The sequence below is a fragment of the Microcaecilia unicolor genome, chromosome 5 (assembly GCF_901765095.1).
Source record: "Microcaecilia unicolor chromosome 5, aMicUni1.1, whole genome shotgun sequence".
NCBI classification, from domain to species: Eukaryota; Metazoa; Chordata; class Amphibia; order Gymnophiona; family Siphonopidae; genus Microcaecilia; species Microcaecilia unicolor.
This window is the reverse complement of record NC_044035.1, coordinates 51,883,680-51,909,685: the sequence shown is the minus strand read 5'-3', so window position 1 is coordinate 51,909,685 and position 26,006 is coordinate 51,883,680. Positions and strand designations below refer to the sequence as shown.

The window sequence follows — 26,006 nt, the reverse complement described above, 5'->3', positions numbered from 1 at the left end:
ATGAGTTTTTACATCAGAATTTTATTTTGCTTTATGGAGTACTTTTTTAATGTGTTAATTTATATTTTTTGAAGTATATTGTAATTTTGTGTATTTGTTTATGAAGTTATATTTATGATTGTTGGCCACTGTGTTTTTTGTGGCAGAGTAAAGAGCATGGGATGCAAAAGAAAGCTTACCGTGTTCTAGAAGAGATTTGCGGAGGCCAGCAAGGGTCATGCCAGGAGTTTGTTAGCAAGAATCTAGAGGAGCTGAAGACAACATTGCTGGGGTCACTGAAGAGTGCTTCGTCTCCTGCCAAAAGAGTAAGCAGGGGCACTTCTTGTAGGACAAAATGACTGAAAATGGTTTTAAGTTATATTTTGTACTCTAAATCCTTCAGAAAATGCATATCTATGGGATTAACTTGTAACTTTATCAGAATATTTTAATTTATAGGATTCTGTGTGTGTTTTTTCCATTATGAGATATTCCCTTCTTTACATTTCAGGGTGTTTTGATTTGGTCTAATATGTATTGATAACATTGTGTCAGGGAGCTTGCATTTTGACATATGTCATTCCATTTGTAGTAGTAAGAACAAAGCTGATTAGGAGCATTTGTGTCTGGGTTTATACTAACTGGGAGATAAAGTACTGTCAGTACACACTGGCTATGAAGGTAAACCACAGGTTAGATGGTCTTTGTCTTGAAGAGTTTATAGAGTGTTAGAGCCCAGATAGGTTAGGTATAATGCTTAGGATTATCCATTGAGCATGGCATGGGAACATTTAGATCTGAGAGATCAGTGTGCTATGTATTGCCAGATTTTTTCATCAAATCAATTTATTAGATACGTTAATATCAGTTTGCCAGGAATTGCTGGTGCTTTTTAGCAGCTGGCAGCAAATATCATAATGCAACTGCTTTTGGAATCTTACGGTGGTGTCTGGCAACACCAGTTCAAAATGGGAAATTCTCAGCCTGGCTTTGAGGGTTGATGCCTTATGGTTGGCTGCCTCAGTGGGGTTGGTTAAGCTCCCTATCCAGCAGATCTCCCATGTGCCAAAGAACCAGTCTCCTCATCTCCTAGCTCTTCAGATGCCGCTCTCAGCCCTGGCCACAACCTGCTGAAATGAGAAGGGAGGGAAACTGAACTGGGGAGCCGATGAGAGATGGGGGAAGAGCCAAGCTGAGCCCAGATTCAGCCCAGGATACCTGTCCAGAAGCCTGTCAACCTCTTCCCCCCCCCCCCCCCCCCAAACTCAGCCAGACTACAAAAGCTGGTGCTTGGGAGCACCGGATTATGGCCTGCTATAGAGCAGGTCCTCTAGCCTTAGTACTTTAACTTGGGAATGCTGTGCTGGGAGAGATGGCCCTGTGAATGGTGTCACAGTAGGCTGAGGATACTTTTTATCCAGGTGTTGACAGCCCTAAGACTGGTTCCCTGGGAGACACTGAACTTACTGCACCAGTCCAGCATGTGTCCACCATTTGCTGGAGATAGAGAATGCTGACAAGTGCCTCACCTGCATAGTTCGTTTATGCAGTTATGTAACTGTTGTTGTCCTCTGTGCCCATTTGCTGGCATGGTGGCATAAACCTATGTGTCTGGTCTGGCAGGACTTAAGGTAAGGAAATTTAACAGGTAAAACAAAATTTCTTCATTTAGACCTGCTCCAAGGCAGGTGTAAATTCTGCACCTGCTCCGCCCAAACTAAGGGTACTGTTTATTAAGCCGTGCTAGTGATAATGCACGCTAAAAACACTAGCGCACCTTAGTAAACGGGACCCTATGTCTCTGGGAGTGTATGCATAAGTGTGCCATTTTGTCCTGTTTTGATTTTGGGGTGTATTTATCCCTCCCAGTATGGCAGTTCTCCTACCAATACATAGGAATGGAACAAATCACCCAAGGCTGCGATTGAGAAAGCACTTAGATACTTTTGTTTCTTAACCACCAAGTATAATTACAATTAGCCATTGCTCAATAAGTGCAGTTTACAGAACACCATTTGTGATGAAAAGTACAACTCAATTTTATTTACCAGGTACAAGTCAAATCAGCAGTTCTCATCGGGAGGACAGCAAGCAATACAACCATTGGTATTATCAGAATCTGACTCTAATGTAATGATCTATTTCAATCACTTATATGTACACTTCACTTAACATACAAGTCTATAGACTTCCTGAGCTTAGACCCGCCTTTTCTTATCTTCCTCAAAACGCTTTCTGTGGCTCCTGGTCAACTTCCTGTGGAATTATCTAGTTCTGTCTTTCTGAACATCTGTTATCACCATATTGCCACATTCATGCAACTCTGCAAGTTAGACCCCTGCCCTCCCTTATTCTTGCAGATGTCTGCTTGCTCTGAAGTGTCTCAATAGCTCATGAGCCCTTGAGCAACACTGGAGTTCAAGTCAGAGTCACAGGCCTGTAAGTTTTTTTTTTTTTTTTTTTTTCCCTCTCATTTTGGATCCTGAACCAAAGTCAGGCCTGGGACCAAATAATAATAATAATAATAATATTCAGTCCGCACACATGTGAACTGCCTAGTTTATGAAAGGGAAGGAGATTTTAATTTAATTTTACATTCTTTTTATTAAACAAAATCGCAGTAATACAAAATGGAAACTGTACAACGTATTTTATCACAGATGTCTGTTCCCCACAGTCCCTTCTTCAAAGTAAAGGGTGCATGTTTTATGCTTTTATAAACACGTAAGAAATAAAATACAAGGAAGGACAAAAGGAATGTGAGCGAGAGTTAACAATACCAGAAGAGAAATTAAAGCAGAAAGCAGGTCAATTTCTAGTTTAAGTTTAATCAAGGCTTGAGTAGATACTTTGTTCTCTAATGCCCATTAACAATGGTTTTCTCTTGTTTGTGTCTGCTTGTTTTCCTCTGCAGCCACGATTGAAATGTTTGATCCATATAGTGAAGCAGCTGACTGCAGACCATGAAGAGTTTATAAGGTTCATTGTTCCTGAGGTGAGAAAGAGGAGGGGGAGAGGGGATAGGATGGGAAGAGATGATTTTGTTTGGGTGCAGAAGCTATTTGAAAAAAAAAATTCAAAAAGACAATCTTGTTGTACTAAAGGTTATTGTTTCTAGGTAGTTGTTTGCTTTCTGGTGCAAATAACCTTTTTCAAAGCCTTTCTGCTAGGTGTCCTTCAGCTTTCAATTTAAAACAACCATTGAAAGGAAAAGAAACCTTTGTTGAAGGATCAGAAGATTTGTTTCTTGAGGCATCAATGGCTGCTCTTTTCTCTCTCAATTTTTACAGCCTGTTAACAATTTGAAAATTGTAATTGGTGGCGGTGCAGCTCCCAGCTCATCTGTACCCTGCATGAGATGCTGGAATTTGATTTTTGGCGATGTAATAATAATTTATTATGTTGAAAGACTCTATGTGGCTTATTTCGAAGCACTTGGACTTGCAAAGTTCTAGAGGTTACTTTGTAAGTCTAAGTGCTTTGAAAATACGCCTCTATGTGAATTTGGGTTTTGGCTGAAGGGCCTTCATCAGGAATCTACAAGCAAAAGCAAATATCCTATATAAATGAAAAAGTGAAAAAAATATAAATAACAATAAAATTACAAATAGAACTCTTTCATTTCTGCTCACTTTTGAATTGCATGGTTGTTTATATCTTTGGTAGCACCTTTTGGGTTTCACCAGGTCTCATCGTCATCTATATTGATGTTCCTATTTATCACTTATGTAGGTTTTTATGCTTTTACCCTTTTTCTTCTCAGATGTGTTTTGGATATCTCATTTTTTTGAATATCCTATTTTTTTTATAATACATTATTTTACAATACATTGTTCTTTACAGTTTGGCTTTGATGCTGTCCCATGGGAATATGCATTTTTTTTTACATCAATCAGTATTTTGGGTGTCACTATTTCATGCTATCATTTGTAATCGTATCTTAAATATTTTTTATTTTTGACATACTGTTCACTTTTTTTGCTGTATCATAAGAGTAAATACTGTCAAAAAAATCCCTTCAGGGAGGGACAAGAATTAAATTTAATACTACTGAGTCAAAAGAGTTGTTTTTATAGTATTGTAAAATTGATATTCTCAGTAATTTTTTGTTATCCTCCAGGTAAACTTAGGGGTTGTGGGATGTTCGGGGAGAACTTTTGAATTGTTGATTTGATTTTGTTGTAAGGGGCTTCACTTTATGCAAAGAAAAATTTTTCAAAAAAAGGAGTGTGAACTTTTGGAGGACAAGAGATGCACAGGTAAGCCGCATTTAGCTGTATGACTCACTGAAAACTAGCTCAGGGCTGCAAGAGCAGCCTATACTCAGTCCTTCTGTTCCACTCTCTAAACTAAATTTAAGACAGACGTAATGTTGTAGAAAGTTCTCCGTGGACATCCAGTTTTCTCCCCTACGTTCTACCAGTAGTCTAGGGATTGACTCAGTACTATTAAGTATCATAAGAGTAGGCATTTTTACATCATTAAATGGTTTGGGTTTCACTAGTTCATACCATCATCTATATCACATTTTTAATTATCTTTTTATTTTGGATCATTTAGCCTTTTTATATTTCTTTTTGTTCCATGACTCATTCTTCATTTACAATCATTTGTTTTAATAATTATTTTAGTCTTAATTCATTTTTTCATATAGTTCGACCTTTACACCGCTCTTTTTGATTAGGTATACCATTTTGGGTTTCATTAGTCCATACCATCATCAGTTACGCTTTTTTAGTACTTTTCCTTTTGGATTAATCAATTTCTTCAATGTTTTTAATAGGTTATACAATAAAGAAAATATTTTTTCAAATTCATATTTTTAATCTGTCATGTTGAAGTTTTGGAGGGATCAATAACGTTATATAGCTCATAAATAACAACTGCCGTCCAATAGTCTCTTTTTTGATACCAGCGATTGCAGGATTGGTAAGCTTGTTGTACTTACCTTCTTTTAGTTGAGGTTTTAACTTTTAATTACATTTTGATACATTTTATATCTCTCCCTTGCAGTTGTTTTTTTTTTTTTGTGGGAAACAAGTTCTCTCATTACAGGAATTTCTCTTTTCAATTGGCTGGTATGTGCCCATCATCTTTCATGGGCTTTGTGCATTCTTTTTCTAAGTAAGTTTTCCAGAGGGTTAAAATATGAATTTTGTGGGTCGCATTCATCTTTATCTACATGGTCTTTGTTTCCTTTATCAATGGTTTACTATCAGTCTCATTTTCGAAAGAGATGGACGTCCATCTTCCGACATAAATCAGCACTTGGACATCCATCTCTCAGAGACATCCAAATCGGTATAATCGAAACCCGATTTTGGACGTCTCTAGCGGAAGTCCGTTGCAAGGACATCCAAATCTGAGGCGGGTGTATCGGAGGCGTGGTGAAGGCGGGACTTGGGTGTTCCTTGGTCTTGGACGTCTCTGCTTTTTTCCCATTATGGCTCAAAGACGTCCAAGACTTGGTCGTCTTTGAGCCATAATGGAAAAAAGCAGAGACGTCCAAGACTAAAGCTTGGACGTTTTCACCCGGACCTGTTTTTATTGCGAATAGGCACAAAAAGGTGCCCGAAATGACCAGATGACCAACGGAGGGAATCGGAGATGACCTCCCCTTACTCTCCCAGTGGTCACTAACCCCTTCCCATCCTCAAAAAACCATCAATATAAATATTGGTTGCCAGCCTCTATGCCATCCTCAGATGTCACACTAAGGCCATGACAGTGCATGCAGGTCCCTGGAGAAGTTTTAGTGTGTGCAGTGCACTTCAGAGAGGTGGACCCAGGCCCATTCCCCCCCCCCCCCCCACCTGTTACATTTGTGGAGGAAACAGCGAGCTCTCCAAAACCCACCAGAAACCCTCTGTACCCACATATAGGTGCCCCCCTTCATCCGTAAGGGCTATGGTAGTGGTGTACACTTGGGGGTAGGGGGTTTTGGGGGGGGGGGGGTTGGGAGGCTCAGCCCACAAGGTAAAGGAGCTATGTACCTGGGAGCATTTTATGAAGTCCACTGCAGTGCCCCCTAGGGTGCCCCATTGCTGTCCTGGTATGTCAGGGGGACCAGCGTACTACAAATGTTGGCTCCTCCCACATCCAAATGGCTTGAATTTGGACATCTTTGGTTTCGAAAATCTAAGGACATCCAAATCTAAGGATGTGCTTGGTGTTTTCGAAACGAAAGATGAACGTCCATCTTTCCCTGTCTCTGAATTTGGACGTTTTACAAAGACGTCCAAATTCCAACTTAGACGTTTCTTTCGAAAATGCCCCTCTGTCTACTACATTGTTTTTACATATGACATCTGCACACTGTGTGCAATTTTTAGTGTTTTAAAACATTATGATTTGCTTTCCATATTGTACTTTATAATCTGTTTGACTGTGCTTCACATATGTTCTTTATTCACCTCTTTAGCTCTTTCTTGTTAAAACACACGATTTTATACAGACCACACTCCATTTTCTCTAGCTCTACATATGATCTTTACTTGTCACCACAATTCCTGGTATTTTTTCAATTTTTGTCACCTTACAACACTCGTTTGTTATTATGTTACATCTTTTTAAATATATTATATGGTTGCTTTGTATTTTCTGGTACTTATATTTTTATGTTTCCACATTTACCTCTGATGTATGGTATCTTCATAAAGGTGTGTGCACATGTTTCAGTAGCATCGTTTTATTATGAGATGACCTTGTGAGATCAAGTATGCATTGGATTTACATTCATTCTATTTATCATTTGAATACGTAAGTTTTGATTGGCACTTCTTGTTCTTGGACGTTCTTTTACATATTTTACTTTTATTTGTATTGTGTATTTTTATATTTTGTATATGCAGTTTTATTGATTATATTTTTTCACTTTTTTTATTTATATATATTTGCTTTTGCTTTTAGAGTCCTGATTAAGGCCCTTTGGCCAAAACACAAATTCATGTAGAGTCTTTCTTTCAACATAATAAAATACATGATCGATCTCAGGACTCCTTTTTGTCACCTTTGATATTGTACTGATTTGTTTGTGCTTTGCAAAGGTTTCATTTTCTTCTTTGTTGTTCTGGAATTTGATTTTTGCCAAGTGTTTTTGTGCATTTTTTCCTTTATGAAAAGAGTAGTTGCAGGACTGTCCTTCTCCTCTTTTGGTGGTCTCTTATTGTCAGGCAGTGGGGAAGGCTGGATCTTATCTATGTTTGGTTCTCAAACTTAGTCCTCACAGAGGCTTGGTTTTCCTGGCACCCAGAATTTGCAAATTAACTTGACTGTTAGAACAGTTTTTCTGTGCATGTATTTCTTGAGTATTTTAAGACTGGATTTGGGAGCCACTCATTTTCACTAATAGGACCAAATTATGTTGCCATTGACAGTGGTCTAAAAATAGCTCTTTCTCATTGTCTTTCTAGTTAAGTCCAGATGTGTAGGTTTATGCTCTTCTGACAGCAGATGGATACTGAGACATGCTAGCTTGACATTACCCTATATATCTGTTCGAAAAGGCATACACTACTGATCCAACTTAAGTAACTGAACTCAGCAACACAACGAAGCCATAACCTGCAATGAACAATATATCACTCTTCTTCTCTTGCTTCTCTAATGTTCTGTGACAACATCAATCAGAATTTGTTTCATCACCGGAGGTGGCTAACACCTCACGGTACTATGTAAGCCACATTGAGCCTGCAAATAGGTGGGAAAATGTGGGGTACAAATGCAACAAATAAATAAAATATAGGCTCCTGTGCAGTCCAGAGTCAACTGGTATTCCTTAATCTCCAACAGATAAGACAAATTTACCTGTGTAGTTTGTGGCTTACTTGTAGGTTTGTCTTGAGTTAGACCTTTCAAATTTGAAGCTGCCCAGGGACATAGCTCGTAGGGCAAAGCATAAGGCTTGGATCAACTGGGTACCAATCAAGAGCCTTAGGGGTGCAGAACCAGTTGGTGTTTGGACCCTCCCCCTCCCCCCCCCCCCCCAGCAAGCCTTGAAGCATTTTGGGGAGGAGTTGGTTGCTGTCTTCCTTTTCTCCTCCTCAAACTTTGGGAGGAGGCCAGGAGTGAACAGTGTCTAAGTGGTTAATAAAGTTTAAACGTGAAAAAAAGAAGAACAGTATCACAGACAGAAAGTGGAGAGATCAGTTGGGGTGGGAGTGGAGGTGGGGATGAGAAGGTTTCCAAGACCACATAAATGAGAGTGATAGAGCAGACTGAGTGCAGTCAGTGATACACACCCTCTGGCAATTGCTGATAGCTCATTAGGTCGAGGCTGTGGTTGTGAGGGCGAGCAGCATGAAGATAGATTGTCGGTGCTGGGAGATCAAATTTTGCTAAGCATCGGCATGATCTCTGCTTTTGATGAGAGATTGGTTAGCAGATATGGCAACTAAGACTCATAAGAACATAAGCATTGCCATACTGGGACAGATTGAAGGTCCATCAAACCTAGTATCCTATTTCTAACAGTGGCCAATCCAGGTCACAAGTACCTGGCAAGATCCCAGAACAGTAAAACAGATTTTATGCTGCTTATCCTAGAACATGCAGTGGATTTTCCCAAGTCTATCTTAATAATAGCTTATGGGCTTTTCCTTTAGGAAATTAACCAAAACGTTTTTTAAACCCTGCTAAGCTAACTCCTTTTATCACATTTTCTGGCATGAATTCCAGAGTTTAATCATTTATTTTATTTATTCTTGACATTTATACCCCACGTTAGCCCAAAATAGACTCATTGAGTGAAGAAATATTTTCTCCAATTCGTTTTAAATTTATTACTTAGTAGCTTTATTGCATGCCCCCTAGTCCTAGTATTTTTGGAAAGAGTAAACAAGCGATTTGCATCTACCCATTCCATTCCACTCTGCTTGGCAAATTTCCTTTTAAGGGGCAGCTGCTGTTTGATGAGGATTTAGAGAAGTTGGTAAGACGTGGGAGAATCTAAGATGCAAAGGTTCCTGGAGGATAAGATGCTGTGAAATTTGACATTTCTTGGCAGTGAATGGGGTGCCTCCAAAAGGTCTATAAGTATTATCCAGGTAAATAGTGTGTGCCCTATTGGAAGAGATTTCTTCCTTTTGTGAAGGATGAAGAGGTGGTAGGGAAAGGGGCATGGTTCCTCTGGGACATGGGCTGCTGCTTGTGCTTTTGTCAAGAGATGGGTCCATATCACTTTGGATCAATGGGTGCTTGAAGTTGTCAGTGAGGGATATGCACTCAAACTGGCCCCCTTCTGGATATGTGTTACGCCTTTCAAGAGGGGAAGATTGGGGGGGGGGGGGGGTGGTATCCTGGCAAGGTTCCCCCAAATGATAGGGGGCTTGGGAGGTACTCCATTTATTTTGTGGTCCCAAAGAAAGAAGGCACATTATATCAAATTATGGATTTGAAACAAGCAACAAGGTGCTCTGAGTTCCATGTTTCTGGATGGAAAATCTGAGGTCAATAATGGTGTTGGTCGAAAGGGGGAGAGTATTTGACCTCTTCAGATCTTAGAGTCTTATCTTTGTGCCCCTATTCAGCTGGACCACCAGAGGTTCCTTTGTTTTGCCATCTTGGGGCGATGTTTTCTTTTTCGGGCCCTGGTTACCTTCCTTAAAGTGATAGTGGTAGTGGCAGCCATGCTCCAGAATCAAGGAATAATGTTTGATCTTATGTTGCTAGGCGGTTGATCCGTGTGAAGTCCTATAGGAAGAATGGGGTGGTAACAGCCCAGGAAGTTAGTTTCCTGCAGGAGTTGAGCTGGGTTGTGAACTTAGTCAAGAGCAAGCTAGTTCCTACCCAGTCTCTGGAATACAAAGAGAGGCAAGGTGCTTTTAATAAGGGAAAGAATCTTGAAGTTGCGATATTGGAATCTTTCTCAAGGTGAGCCATCCCAGGGCTTGGGATTATTTTCAGGTTCCAGGCTCAGTGATGGTGGCCTTGGACCTAGTGTGGACCAGAACTCACCTGCTTCCATTAGAGGTTGCTTCTTTCCCAGTGGATGTCTCAGTTGTATGACCTGCAAGTGAGACTTCACCTTTGGAGAATAATTAGGTTCATCCTCTCTTGGTAGCTGAAGGAGGATAATTTTGGTAAAAGTTGTCACAAACCTAGAGTGTAATGTGTGGAGCCAGACGTGCACGCCCACGACGTTCCTGACCTGTACACACAGATCCCTTCCCTCCTGGGCGTCTATAGTCTTGGCATCTACATTCGGCGCGTCTACAGTCTGGGCATCTACATCCGGCATGCCTATAGTGTGGGTGCGTACCTGTGGGCATGAGCTCCTCTGAAGTTAGACGTCTTCAGCTTTAAATCCAGGAATCTTCCACTGCTTCTTTGCCTCGGCTACAACCTTGTTGGATTGTGCTGGTGCGTTACTTCTTGCTGACGTATCCTGACTTGACCTCTGCCTTAGCCTGACTTTGCCTTCTGGATTGCTGCCTGTCCTGACCTCTGCCTGAACCTGACTTTGCCTCCTGAATCGCCGCCTGTCCTGACCTCAGCCTGAACCTGACTTCGCTTCCTGGATCGCTGCCTGCCTCGACCGCTGCCTGAATCGGACCCTACCTGGACCATGGCCTGCCTTCACTACTGGCTGATCAGGATCCCCCGTTGTTTCCTCACAGGTAAGACAGGTACTTCCCGGGTAGTCTTTTCCAGCCCAATTTCCATCTAAGTCCTGCCAGCCACCTGAACCTAGGGACTCAACCTCTGAGGAACAGTGGTCACCACAGATGAAGCTTTGGGCCTATCCGACTGCCTGTTCAAGGACCGACTCCTCGCCTCTGGGCCTGGTTCTCTGCCCTGGGATTGGCATAAGGGCTCACTTCTTGGGTCTGTGTCCAAGTGACCAACCGAGACAGACCGTGACAAGTTGTAGATCTGGAGTCTTGGGTCTGGATTGTGGTTACATCTGATCCCAGCTTGAGTGGCTAGAGAACCATTGCCAACCACAGGTGGCTCGGGGCAGTGGTCCAGGATCAAAGCAAAATAGCCCATCAACTGGTGACAAGGCGGCTCTGTGGTCCTTTGTTCCACTGGTGCGAACAAGGAGGTTCAGGTTTTTTTTCAGTCAGCTGAGGTTGGGCCACTTCTACAGTAGGTGGAACACAACCTCAGCAGTTTATATGGTTGGCATAGAGAACATTCAGGTAGATTTCCTGAGCAGAAACGAATTGGATCGTGATGTGTGGCTGCAGGTGGACTCTGTTACTTACTTTGTCCAGTAATGGAGGTTCGCAGTCATGGACTTGATAGCAACAGCAGAGAATGCCAAAGTGCTGAAGTTTTTCAACCATAGGAAGGAGCATCTATGAAGGGGGTCTGAATACTCTGGTTCAGCAGTGGCCTCAGGAGGACATGCTATATGGTCTTCTTCATGGCTACTGGTGGATTGAGTAATTCTGGATGGAGGGGCATTCTGGCCTAGTTGTTTTGGCCGCCCCTAACTGGCTGAGGAGGCTGTAGTATGTGGATCTTGTCAGACTGAGCAGAGAATGTCCATCAATCAAAGAAAGGGACTAAGTGTCTTCTGTAGCAAGCTGGCTAACTTACTGGAGAAGGCTTTAAACTAGCATCTTTGAGGATGGATGAGCAAAGCCCCCAGGTAAGTAAAGCATTAAATATCTGTATAGAAATGGTGGGGGGGGGGGGGGGGGGGGGGGGGGAAGGGAAGGGCACTATCTGGAAAGCCGGGTATACTAATGCCATAGTATGAGAAATAAGATTTTTGAATCCGGAGCTATAATGCAAGAGGTTGACTTGGATTTAGTGGCGGTCATTAACATAGTAAATGTTGGCAGATAGACATGCATGGTCCATCCAGTCTGCCCAACAAGGTGGCCAGAGTTGAATCTGGCACTCTGTACAGGTTCCACTTCATGATTTAACACTGGTATACTTAATATCTGTCTCTCCCTGTCAATTTTGGAGCACAGATCATAGAAGCCTGCCCAGCACTGGTCCTGCTTCCGAACTACTGGAGTTGCGATCGAAGCCTACTCCAGCCTTAATCCTGATCTCTGTTTTTCCCATTTACGGGACCCAGACCATATAAGTCTGCCCAGCATTGGTCATACATCCCAGCCTCTGAAGCTGCTTTCAAAGCTCACTCCAGTTATGAGGTCATGGAGACTTGGTTTCATAGCCTATTTAGAAAGGCCAGGATAGGAAGAGAGGGAATAGGAATGGTGTTATATGGTAAAGGTAATATTATAGAATTGAAGGACTTAGGGTAAGGAAGGGGCACTGTGGGTTAATCTGGAAAGAAGAAATGGGAAATCTGTTTACGTTGGTGCAATATACAGGCCTCCACAGGCAGAAGAAATGGATAGAGATTTAATTGAAGACATTCACAATATAGCTGTGAAAGGGGAAATATATTAAATGATGATTTCAGTATACAGGACATTGTATGGGACATCCCTGTTTGCAAGGCTGTCTAGAGGTAGGGAAATCCTGGATTATCTACAAGAAGAGCTGTTCTCTCAGTTAGGGAGCCATATTGGACCTGGTATTTACAAATGAGGAATGTGTTTCTGATGGTAAAGTGGGCGATTACCTGGCATCCAGTGATCACCGGACATTGTGGTTCGATATTAAGACACATTTCAAGAAGGTTTAATCAAAAATGAAGATTCTAGACTTCAAAATAACCTAACTTTGTTCAGATGGGGAATATTTAAGGGAGGAGTTAGCTGGATGGGAACATCTCAGGGATGCATAAAACAGTGGGCAAAACTGAAAGGAGATTTTAAGGGCAAAAAACGTTTTTTAGGAAAGTATCTCTATATATAAAAGGCACCACCAACGTTCTAAATGAAGCCTCCAGCCGGAAGTGTGAAGGGGGAGAGATATCCGGTTTCCCCATGAGTGTCTGCCCCGCCCTTGCTCTCTCTGTAACACAAACAGTGAAGGAAAACACAGCAAAGCACGAAATCAAATCGCTCTCTCTGTAACAGTGAAGGACTCAGGGGGGGGGAGGGGAGAGAGGGCAGAAGCCCTCACTATCTCTGTAACACAAACACAGCAGGAAACTTAACACTGAAGGACTTGACTTCGAGGGGGGAGGGGACAGAGAGGACAGACAGCACAGGGGAAGGGAGAGAGGGCAGAGGGCAGGGACACACACACTCCCATATGCACACAGAAGAAAACCTTGCTAGCCCCCGTTTCATTTGCATCAGAAATGGGGCTTTTTTACTAGTATAAAGATAAAAGGAAAAGAGAGCCATTTTGGTTCTCAAAATTAGTAGCTGAAAAGGTAAAGAAAAAGGGGTTAGCCTTCATAAACTACAAGCGATAGCAGAAAGAGAAAGACAAGCAACAATATCTGGAAAAGCTAAGAGAAGCTGGTAAAGTAGTCGGGAAAACAAAGATTCAAATGGAAGAAAAATAGTCAGTATGGTAAAATTGTGGGACAGGATTTTTTTTAAAGATATATGTTGGTGATAGGAGGAAGTGGAAAAAATGGCGTTGTGAGGACTCTGGAAAGTAGAAGAAGGTTGGAAACTACAAGCTAGTTAGTCTAACTTCTGTGGTGAGTAAATTAATGGAAATTATTCTAAAACAGAAGATAGATTTCTGGAATCCAGTGGATTGTAGGACTCTAGGCAGCATGGTTTAGTAGATGTAGATCTTGTCAGACAAATGTGAATAATTTCTTTGGGTGACCAAACAGTTGAATTGAGGGCGAGTTCTTGATGTGGTGTACTTAGATTTTAGTAAAGCCTTTGACACAGTTCTGCATAGACTTATACATTAACTGAGTGCCTTCGACATGGGCTCTAAATTAACTAAGTACATAAGTATTGCTATACTGGGAAAGACCAAAGGTCCATCGAGCCCAGCATCCTGTTTCCAACAGTGGCCAATCCAGGTCACAAATACCTGGCAAGATCCTAAAAATGTACAAAACACTTTATACTGCTTATCCCAGAAATAGTGGATTTTCCCCAAATCAATTTAATAACTGTCTATGGACTTTTCCTTTAGGAATCCGTCCAAACCGTTTTAAAACTCCGCTAAGCTAACCACCTTTACCACATTCTCTGGCAATGAATTCCAGAGTTTAATTACACGTTGAGTGAAGGAACATTTTCTCCGATTCGTTTTAAATTTGCTACATTGTAGCTTCATCGCATGCCCCATAGTCCTAGTATTTTTGAAAAGCGTGAACAGATGCTTCACATCTACCCATTCAACTCCACTCATTATTTTATAGACTTCTATCATATCTCCCCTCAGCAGCCTTTTCTCTAAGCTGAAGAGCCCTAGCCACTTTAGCCTTTCCTCATAGGGAAGGCGTCCCATCCTCTTTATCATTATCGTCGCCCTTCTCTGTACCTTTTCTAATTCCACTATATCTTTTTTGAGATGCGGGGACCAGAATTGAACATAATATTTGAGGTGCGGTCACACCATGGAGCAATACAAAGGCATGATAACATCCTCATTTTTGTTTTCCATTCCTTTCCTAATAATACCTAACATTCTATTTGCTTTCTTAGCCGCAGCAGCACACTGGGCAGAAGGTTTCAGCGTATCATCAACAACGACACCTATATCCCTTTCTTGATCCGTGACTCCTAACGTGGAACCTTGCATGACGTAGCTATAATTCGGGTTCCTCTTGTGACTTTGCACTTGCTCACATTAAACATCATCTGCCATTTAGATGCCCAGTCTCCCAGTCTCGTAAGGTCCTCTTGTAATTTTTCACAATCCTCCCTCGATTTAATGACTTTGAATAACTTTGTGTCATCAGCAAATTTAATTACCTCACCAGTGACTCCCATCTCTAGGTCATTTATAAATATGTTAAAAAGCAGCAGTCCCAGCACAGACCCCTGGGGAACCCCACTATCTACCCTTCTCCATTGAGAATACTGACCATTTAACCCTACTCTCTGTTTTCTTTTAACCAGTTTTTAATCCACAATAGAACACTACCTCCTATCCCATGACTCTCCAATTTCCTCTGGAGTCTTTCATAAGGTACTTTGTCAAACGCCTTCTGAAAATCCAGATACACAATATCAACCAGGACCAACTTACCTTTATTCACATGTTTGTTCACCCCTTCAAAGAAATGTAGTAGATTGGTGAGGCAAGATTTCCCTTCACCTAATCCATGTTGACTTTGTCTCATTAATCCATGCTTTTGGATATGCTCTGTAATTTTGTTCTTAATAATAGTCTCTACCATTTTGCCCGGCACCGACGTCAGACTCACCGGTCTATAATTTCCCGGATCTCCTCTGAAACTGTCTGGTTTAGAAACTGGTGGGAGGAAGTTGAGGGGATAGTAGCTAGTTTTTTAATTTGAGGGGTCAGTTCCTGACTAGGTTCTGTTTTAAGGCCACCTTGTTATTTTTATAAGGGGGTGCAAGCTTGGTTTGCTTTGTGGAGGAGTGGCCTAGTGGTTAGGGTGGTGGACTTTGGTCCTGAGGAACTGAGTTCAATTCCCATCACAGGCAGCTCCTTGTGACTCTGGGCAAGTCACTTAACCCTCCATTGCCCCACTCAACTGCTTTATGTTATTCATAATGTTGGAGGCGGCATAGCCTTATATTGTGTTCTTTAAGCTGTGTCTAATAAAAAATTTTTTTCAAATAAAAAAAAAAAAATTAAAGAAATAGTGGTTGGTGCTGGAATGCACAGAATCCTATATAGGGTGGTGTCATCAAACCAGTGGTTCATCCGCTGGCAGGAGAGCATAAACCCAATGTGTCTGGACTGGACTAGTGAGACTCGAGGAAAGAAAATTAGCAGGTAAGATCTCATTTCTCCTTTGCAGGAGTTTGGGCAGCTGGCTTCACCCTTGGCAGCATTGCTGCTTTCTGCGGGCCTTTGAGATTACTACTACATGGGAAATGTGACATTCTAGATAACCTGGGTTCAACTGCCCATTGCATTTCTTTTCAAAAGGTACAGTCTTTGCTCCTTTTTGTACCCTCTTTAGAATTTCAAAAGTCAATTGACTTGCCCCTCCCTCTCAGTAATTAAGTGAAAATGATTCCCAAAGTATGATAGAGCTAAGTCCATCTATTCCAAATATATAAGGAGAAGGGACACACACACAAAATATTTGAAACAGAAACACACTTAGACATTTATTATAATCTCAAGACTCTGTTCTATTGAATTGAGGCTAATAAGATGGGAAATTTATTCATGAAATATAAATAGACTTGATATTGCTGCATTTTGAATAATAATGCAAGTCCTATTTGAAATGCTGGAAAGCAGCTGAAAACTTGAAGTTAAATTTATCTCTACAGACTTCCATATCCTATTTTGTTGTCTTTTTGTGGCATTCATAGAGGATGGTTTGTAGTGTTGTTACAAGTTTAATTTTTTCCAAGAGCTTTGGTAATCAATAGAAATAAAATTGCATTTCAAGAGTTTTTTGTGTAGTTTTTATAGCATAGGTGAGAAACTGAACCTAAATTTGAGGTGCTGCTTGTATATTGACAGGTGATTATATGCACCAAAGAGGTGTCTGTGGGTGCCCGAAAGAATGCCTACACACTGGTGGCAGAGATTGGACAAGCTATCCTCCGTTTTCATCAGGATCAGCAAGGTGAGCCCCCACCGGCCCAGCTTCTCTTTTTCACTGCAGGCTTCCTTCTGCTTTTACGAAGATGAGAGCAGTAAGCCCTCCTCTTTATGTAGAAACCTATTTTATTAATTTTAATATAATAAAAACTAAATATACACATTCCAATAAAAACAGTACCTCTCAAAAAAAAAGAACTATTGCTTCTATACAGGCATATGGTGAGAAAACTGTAAGCTGCAGCTAGTGTGGCAGCACAGGGTTTTGGATGGAAAATGAAGTGGGTAGCATGGGGCATGTTATAGAATAACACACACACTCGCACCCAGTCTCACTCTCTCTCTGTCACACACACACACACACTCGCACCCAGTCTCACTCTCTCAAACATACACACTCCGAGGAAAACCTTGCTAGCGCCCGTTTCCTTTAAAACAGAAACTGGCCTTTTTTACTAGTTGTCCAATATTAGTTAGAAATAATACATCTGATTACATTCTTTCTCTTTTAAAAACCAGAAGTTATTTAACAATACATATACTTAAGTCTCTAATTCAAATCCCACTGATTAAAGTAATCCCAGTCTTCACAGGCTTCACTCCTTTTAAAGTAATAATTTGAGGAAATATTTCTGAGGAAAACTTGAGGAGTCATACGAAGACCCATCTATTTGAGACAATTTACGGAAAGAACCAAAACACATAGAGTCCACACTCACTGTTCATCAATGCATCATACATCCACTTATGATCTCTCATCCCCCATAATTCCACATTACTCATACATTTACAGAAATATGTACACCATGTGCCTTTGTGTCTTAACACTGCCCTTAAGCTTCCCATTGTCTCCTCCCAATGTCTCAATGTTGATGTCCCATTGTGATATTCCTAATGATAATTCGATTATCTCTCATAACTTGTACAATGTAACCCATAACCAAGTTGTAACAAATGTATTTTCATTATTCATATCTTATTGTAAGCCACACTGAGCCCGCAAAGAGGTGGGAAAATGTGGGATACAAATGCAAACAATAAATAAATACCCGGAACTCTGGGAAAAACAATAATCTCGATATTAATCATCTGTAATATTCATTTTATTATTCAAAATTTCTGGTCTATTATCATAACCACGTCTTGCTCATGTAAAATCATTCGCTATATCAATTTTTTACTCTCAAAGGGTTCAGTTGAATTGTCCATGTAACTCTCTAAGAAAGTATATCTGAAACAAAATTATTTACTTCCACCATTAGGTTCCGAAGCGCCTTCCAGATGGTATTCAATGTAACCTCCATGGGAGCCAAAAACTCCAAGTTGATTTCTCATAGGTGTTTAGGAGTGGTTCCGCTGATTCGGGTTCTGCTGTAAACGTCCTCCGTTTCAGCATATACCTCTAACTCACTCCTCCACTCCTTTGGACATGGTGGTTGAATAATTCGGGAGCGATGGAGTTGTTTTTTCCAAGTCCAAGAGCATTGATGCTCCTTCGCCGGCGCTAATCAAAGGACTCGCCAACCCTTTCATCTGTGGGCAGTTCGTTGCGCAGCAGTCTCGCACTTGCTGCTCAGGGGATAAAATGCTTGCCATCGGTGGCTGACTGCCGGTTGTCCCCTTCCTGTCAGTTAAGGTAACTGCAATTGCAGAGAGGAAATTTACGTAAAGAAGACGAAACTTCAGAGGGCAGCTGGGCCGTTGGGCTTACGAACTTCAGGTCACCATCTTACCACTCCCAGTTTGGGACACACTTTGTCTGGTTTCTCCTCAGAGGCCTGTCTGATATTGGTAACCCTTCAGCATAGCCCTCCTAAGTCATTGAAACACACAAGCCCCTCCACCTCTGCAAGGTGGTGTCCCTTCGGAGGGGTCTTTTAGACTACTTTATTAATGCTTTACTGACTTGCCAGTGCTTATGTTGCTTCTTGGAGTGGAGGAGTAGCCTAGTGGTTAGAGCAGCGTACTTTGATCCTGGAGAACTAGGTTCGATTTCCACTGCTGCTCCTTGTGACTCTTGGCAAGTCATTTAACTCTCCATTGCCCCAGGTACAAATAAGTACTTCTATATACTATGTAAACTGCTTTGAATGTAGTTGCGAAAACCACAGAAAGACAGTATATCAAGTCCAATTTCCCTTTCCCGTTTCTTATTTTCTTCATTTGTGTCCTTTTTCCATTCTTTGAAGGACAGTCTTTTTGTCTGTAATGGCCTCTTTCACTTCACTTTTTAACCATGCTGGCTGTCGTTTTCTCTTCATTCCACCTTTGCAAATATGTGGAATACATCTGGTCTGGGCTTCCAAGATGGTATATTTGAATAACGTCCATGCCTGATTTAGTGTCCTAACCTTGGCAGTCGATCCTTTTAGCTTCTTTTTAACCATTTTCCTCATTTTATTATAGTCACCCTTTTGAAAATTGACTGCAGCTACAGTAGATTTCCTTTGCAGGTTCATCCCAGATAGTAGCTCAGAGTTGATCATGTTATGATCACAGTTTCCCAGGGGACCCAACACAGTCACCTCTCGCACTATGCCCTGCACGCCACCAAGGACCAGATCCAAAATGGCTCCCCCTCTCATCTGTTCCTGGACCAGTTGCTCCAAGAAGCAGTTGTTTATTACATCCAGAAAACCTAGCACTCCCTGATGTAACATTTATACAGTCAATATTGGGGTAATTGAAATCACCCATTGTTATAGTTTTGCCCAATTTGCCAGCTTTCCTAATCTCTGTAATCATTTCTTCATCTATCCGTTCTGTCCTGGCGGACGGTAGTACAGCCATACAAAAATACTCCTTCCCTTTACACATGGAATTTCTATCCATAATGATTCCTCACTGCTGCCTATTTCATATGGAATGTTTATTTTATTTCTCAATTTCCTCTTTAATATATATAGCGCAACCTCCCTCCTCCTCCAATTTGATCCTCTTTATCATTGCGATACAGTTTGTACCCTGTTAATATAGTGTCTCATTGCCCTCTTTCCACCAAGTCTCTGAGATGCCTATTATATCTACCTCAACAAATCTAAGAAAACTTGGATATTGTTGTTATTACAGAGACGTGGTGCAACGTTTCCCATAAATGGAATGTGACTGTACCAGGCTATAATCTTTTTAGGAAGGATAGAGAGGGCCGAAGAGGTGGAGGACTGGTGCTGTATGTGAGAGACAATATCAGAGCGGCTGAAATGCGGGGAACCTGGGGAAAGGAAGAAGCTTTATGGATCATCCTGGAAAGAGAAGACTGAACCTGTATCCACACTGGTGTTATCTACAGACCTCCTGCACAAACAGAGAAGTTAGACAAGGATCTGATAGAAGATATTCAAAAGATTGGTATGAAAGGGGAGGTGCTACTGTTGGGAGATTTCAGTTTGTCTGATGCGGATTGGAATGTCCTGTCCGCGGAATCGGAAGGTAGTAGTTTTATTGTGGATGCCTGTCAAAGTGCCTTGCTCAGACAAATGGTGACGGAACCCATGAGGGAAGGGTCGATGCTGGATCTAGTGCTCACGAATGGAGGAATTGTTTCCAGTATCTGGGTGAGTGCCCATGCGTACACATAAAACAAAGTACTGTATTTCAGACGTACTGATTTTGATAAAATGGGGGAATACCTGAAGAAGGAGCTGTTGGTGTGGGAAGGCATAGGAGATGTGGAAAAACTATGGTCCAAGCTAAAGGCTGCTATAAATATGGTGACTGATCTTTATGCAAGGAAAGTAAAGAAAAACAATAGAAGCAGGAAGTCTATATGGTTCTCCAAACAAGTAGCTGAAAAAAATAAGAGCAAAAGAGGCTTTGTTCAAGAAATACAAAAGAATGCAACGAGAGGATCACGGAAAAGATTATCGGATTAAACTCAAAGAAGCGAAGAGGGAAATACAGCTAGCAAAAGCGCAAGCAGAAGAAAAAATGGCTAAAGGTGTAAATAGAGGTGACAAGACCTTGTTCAGATATATTGGAGAAAGGAGAAAAGATAGGAATGGAATTGCGAGACTGAAAGATGATGAGAATGGCTATGTGAAGAGTGATGACGATAAAGCGAACGTGCTAAACAATTATTTCTCTTTGGTGTTCACGGAGGAAAATCCTGGAGAAGGACCACGGTTGGCTGCCAAGGGAACATCTGGGAATAAGAGTGGATACTGCGCCGATTATGGAAGAAAGAGTTTATAAACAGCTTGAGAATCTGAAGGTGGACAAAGCTATGGGGCCGGATGGGATACATCCTAGGATACTGAGGGAGCTCAGAGAGGTCCTGGTGGGACCTCTTAAAGATTTATTTAATAGATCTTTACAGACGGGAAAGGTACCGCGAGATTGGAGGCAAGCTGATGTGGTCCCTCTCCACAAAAATGGAGACAGAGAAGAAGTGAGAAACTACAGACAGGTAAGTCTCATGTTGGTGGTAGGAAAAGTAATGGAGTCGCTGCTGAAAGAAAGGATAGTTAACTTTCTAGAAGCTAATGGGTTACAGAACCCGAGGCAACATGGCTTTACCAAAGGAAAATCCTGCTAAACTAATCTTATTGACTTCTTTGACTGGGTGACAAAAGAACTGGATGAAGGACATGCGCTAGATGTAATCTACTTGGATTTCAGCAAAGCCTTTGATACGGTTCCCCACAGAAGACTCGTGAATTAGCTGAAAGGGTTGAACTTAGGACCGAAAATGGTGAACTGGATAGGAAACTGGTTGACCGACAGGTGGCAGAGAGTGGTGGGAAATGGATTCCGCTCGGAGGACAGGAAGGTGAGTAGTGGAGTTCCTCAGGGGTCGGTGCTGGGGCCTATTCTGTTTAATATATTTGTGGGAGACATTTTGCTGAAGGGTTGGAAGGAAAGGTTTGCCTTTTTCCAGATGACACAAAAATAGCCAATAAAGTGGATACCCTGGAGGAAGTAGAAACAATGAGAAGGGATCTCTGAACGTTAGAATGGTCGTGGGTCTGGCAGTTAAAATTTAACATACGATTTGATAATGGATTGTGTGAGGCTTTATTTGAATTACTTGATTGTTGAATTTATGTTTAGTGTATTTGATATTGTTAAGCTGATTTTTGGTGAAATATTGTAATTGGGCATTTCCACATAGAGATCTGGCACAGGAGGTAAAAACGTTTCCTGTGGGAGGATGCCATCTTGGCCTCTGTTGATTTGATTGAATTAATGAGATGTTGTAGAATTCTGTGGTAGCTTTGATTAAAGAACCTGTAATCCAGTAATATAGCATTAAACAAGTAATCTGGCTCTTAAATGATGCCATTATCTGTGTTAAATGTTGGAATTTGAATGAAAGAATTTTGAGAGGCATATAGAGACTAATTCTCTAGATAATTAATCTAAAGTAAGTTTGTACCAAGTGATAGAGTAAGTTGTGTGGCAGTATATAGACAAGAAAGAGCATATATGAGCAAAGTCTAAATCTGAGACTAAGCTGAGTTAAATATATGGTGTACAATTAAGAATGTTTACCTTGGAGAGACGTACGTTAGATAATGTGGACTCTGTTCCTAGTCGCTGCTATTACCAAACATGGGAACCTTTTTGGTCCACTTTGATACTTGCGGTGTGTAGTCAGATACTTAATTGCTGACATATAACAATTTCTGATACTGTAGTGTAGCACTGGGCGATCCTTATTGTGTTATTGTTTGTGTGGTTTTTTGTTTTTTTTAGGGGAAGGGGCGTTTGATTTGCCTATGCACTTAATTGAACACTGGATTTACCTTGCAACCTGTGAAATGTTTGATGTTCAGTATTGTTACGTTAAAAATTTCAATAAACAGATTTGAAGAAAAAAAAAGAATTGTTACTTTAAATCACAGTTAGTAGTATATTCAGTTCAGATAAATTGACGGAACAGGATATAGCACAAAGGGGTGGACCTGCTCCTTTGTGCGCCCCTTTGGCGCAACGCCTCAGTGGCAGGAGTGCTGTTTTAAACACCGTGTGATGATGTCACTAACTGCTATTACAGTTCAAAAGTTTAAAGCATGCAGGAGGGCAGATGATTCACTGATCCGTGCTCTCTCTGATATTAAGAGTGATTTCTGGTGTTGGGATGCCTTGAATAGCAGCTGCTAAAACTTAGTTTGCTCTCTCTGGTGAGTGAGAGGTGGCTCTGAGGTCCACTATAGAATGTTGGCTCAAGAAGACATTCTCTTTGGCTTATATCTTCAAAGGATGTGTTCTTTCTGAGGTCCTCAGGGCTCATTGGACTAGGGAATTGACAACATCTTAGGCAGAGTCTTTTGTATTTTCTGCTGTTGAAATTTGTAAGGCTGTATTGTGGTTGTCATTGCATTCTTTAAGCATGATAGGCTAAATGTGTTTGTCAGGCAAGACAGCATTTTTGATGTGGGCGTGCTTGGAGCAGGGGTTTCAAAATCCTCTCCCACTGTCAGGGGTGCTTTGTTACATCCCATTTATTCTGAACTGGTCTGATGGAGAATAAGGAAGGAAAATTTTGGCTTTACCTGCTAATTTTCTTTCCTTGAGTTCTAGACCGGTCTAGAGTCCTGCCCTGTTTTTTGGTGGTTTCAGTTTTGGAGGATTTTATAGTGTTAGTGTTAGCTGGGGAGTAGTGATACGGGATTCTGTCCAGAATATCTCCTGATGTGAAGGCATATTTCCATTGTGACCCCTGGATTCCTGACAGGGTTTTGGAATTTGTATTTTGTGGGCAGTGTTTTACTTTTACAGAAATCTTGGAGAGTTGATGGTCGTATGGTGCCTTATGCAGGACAAGATTCACAAGACTTTATTCTCTCTCTTCATCTTGCTAGTAGGGTAGAAGGAAAGAAAATTAGCAGATAAGTCCAAATGTTTCCTTCTCATTTTTATAGCCATACTGGTCATACCTAGTTCTGTATGGTGGTGATAAATAACCACATAAAATGTCCCTTTCCTGAAGAACTTATTATCCAAGCTGGTTCCTGAGGCAATGGAAGATAAAGTGGCTCGTCCAGATGGTACCAATCTGGTCGTCAGCAATATGGTCAGAAATCCTGTTTTCAGGCATGCCAGTCTTCCTTTCATGTGGACAGGAAGTCCTCCTCTCAATCAGGTAGCATTCCCAATGCCTCCAGAGCTTCACAATGATGCACGGTTGGTCCACTCTTCTCTTCCTTCGGTGAGAAGACGTCTTTAGGAGTTTCGGAAAGTGGATCAAAATTGTCAGACTAGTGGGTTCTGGGTATTCTAACAGAAGGTTACAAGTTGGCATTCTCCTTCCCGGTCGCTCCTCTCTTCTTGCAGTCTCCTTGTCGAAAGGGAACCAAGATGATTGAGGTTCAGGTCACCGTAGGTTCTTTGCTGGCGCTCCGGGCTATTGTTTAGTTCCTCAGGCCAAACAGGGACAAGGCAGATACTCCAGCTACTTCATTGTCCCAAAGAAGGAAGGCACCTTTCATCTAGTCTTAGATCTCAAAAGTTTAATTCACTACCTCTGAGTGTCCCGCTTTCACATGGAGACAGTAAGAGCAGTCATATCAGTTCAAGCTGGAAATTTCTCACTACTCTCGATCTCAAGGAGGTGTACTTATATATACTCATATGGCCACTGTATCAGAGGTTTCTACATTTTGTGATGCTGGGCCATCGCTTCCAGTTCCACGCCTCTGCCCTTCGGTCTTGCCATGGTTCCAAGAACGTTTACCAAAGGTATGGTCGTGATGCAGTTTGCTTTAAAATCAAGCATGGTACTGGAAGATTGGAGGGTGGCCAATGTAATGCTGACTTTTAAAAAAGGTTCCAGAGGTGATCTGGGAAATTATAGACCGGTGAGCCTGACATTGGTGCCGGGCAAAATTGTAGAGACTATTATAAAGAACAGAATTACAGAGTATATTCAAAAGCATGGATTTAATGAAGGGAAATCTTGCCTTACCAATCTACTACATATTTTGAAGAGGTGAACAAATATGGATAAAGGTAAGTTGGTCCTGATTGATATTGTGTATCTGGATTTTCACAAGGCGTTTGACAAAGTACCTCATGAAATACTCCAGAGGAAATTGGCGCGTCATGGGATAGGATGTAGTGTTCTATTGTGAATTAAAAACTGGTTAAAAGAAAACAGAGAGTAGGGTTAAATGGTCAGTATTCTCAATGGAGAAGGGTAGATAGTGGGGTTCCCCAGGAGTTTGTGCAGGGACTGCTGCTTTTTAACATATTTATAAATGATCTAGAGATGGGAGTTACTAGTGAGGTAATTAAATTTGCTGACGACACAAAGTTATTTGAAGCTGTTAAATCGCAAGAGGATTGTGGAAAACTACAAGAGCACCTTACTAGACATGGCAGATAACGTTTCATGTGATCGAGTGCAAAGTGATGCATGTGGGAAAGAGAAACCAGAACTATAGTTACGTGATATAAGGTTCCACATTAGGAGTCACCGACCAGGAAAGGGATCTAGATGTCAACGTTAATGATAGGTTGAAAGCCTCTGCTCAGTGTGCGCCAGTAACGAAAAAAGCAAATAGAATGTTAGGTATTAGGAAAGGAATGGAAAACAAAAATGAGGATGTTATAATGCCTTTGTATTGCTCCATGGTGTGACCATACCTTGAATACTGTGTGCAATTCTGGTCTCCGTATATAAAAAAAGAAATAGTGGAATTAGAAAAGGTAAAGAGAAGGGTGACGAAAACGATAGAGGGGATGGGACAACTTCCCTATGAGGAAAGGCTGAAGCGTCGAGGGCTCTTCATCTTGGAGAAAAGACAGCTGAGGGGAGATAAGATAGAGGTCTATAAAATAATGAGTGGAGTGGAACAGGTAGACGTGAATTGTTTATTTACTCTTTCCAAAAATACTAGGACTCGAGGGCATGCGATGAAGCTACAAAGTAGTAAATTTAATACAAGTTGGAGAAAATGTTTCTTCACTCTACGTGTAATTAAGCTCTGGAATTCGTTGCCAGAGAAATTTGGTAAAGGCAGTTAACTTAGCGTGGTTTAAAAAATGTCTGGAATTGGTTCCTAAAGGAAAAGTCCATAGACTACTATTAAATTGACTTGTGGAAAATCCACTGCTATTTCTGGGATAAGCAGCATAAAATGTATTGAACTTTTTCAGGATCTTGCCAAGTATTTGTGACCTGGATTGGCCACCGTTGGAAACAGGATGCTTGGCTTGATGGACCTTTGGCCTGTCCCAGTGTGGCAATACTTATGTACTTTTGTGTAATTAAACTCTGGGATTTGTTGCCAGAGAATGTGGTTGAAGCAGTTAGCTTAACAGGGTTAAAAAAGGCTTGGATAGCTTCCTAAAAGAAAAGTCCATAAACCATTGTTAAGATGGACTTGGGGAAAATCCACTGCTTATTTCTAGGATAAGTGGTATAAAATGTATTGTACTGTTTTGGGATTTTGCCAGGTACTTGTAACCTGGATTGACCATTGTTGTATTCATGGATCTTGGTCTGTTCCAGTATGGCAACACTTATGTACTTATGT

The 26,006-nt window shown here is 41.2% G+C and overlaps 1 protein-coding gene and 1 long non-coding RNA gene across 2 annotated transcripts in view; one reads left to right on the top strand and one right to left on the bottom strand.

The window, feature by feature from the left end:
- The window catches only part of RRP12 (ribosomal RNA processing 12 homolog), a 156,606-nt gene that overhangs the window by 76,495 nt on the left and 54,105 nt on the right, over positions 1–26,006 (top strand). Inside the window, exons 21-23 of the mRNA XM_030202877.1 lie at positions 147–305; positions 2,894–2,974; positions 16,447–16,552. Coding sequence (XP_030058737.1) covers positions 147–305; positions 2,894–2,974; positions 16,447–16,552 — 346 coding nt within the window. The remainder of the gene's footprint in view (positions 1–146; positions 306–2,893; positions 2,975–16,446; positions 16,553–26,006) is intronic.
- Positions 10,193–24,931, bottom strand: LOC115470026. Its single transcript, XR_003942107.1, has 3 exons — positions 24,843–24,931; positions 12,625–12,628; positions 10,193–10,203 (listed from the first exon to the last, which is right to left on the bottom strand). It is a non-coding gene; the product is annotated as an uncharacterized LOC115470026 (long non-coding RNA).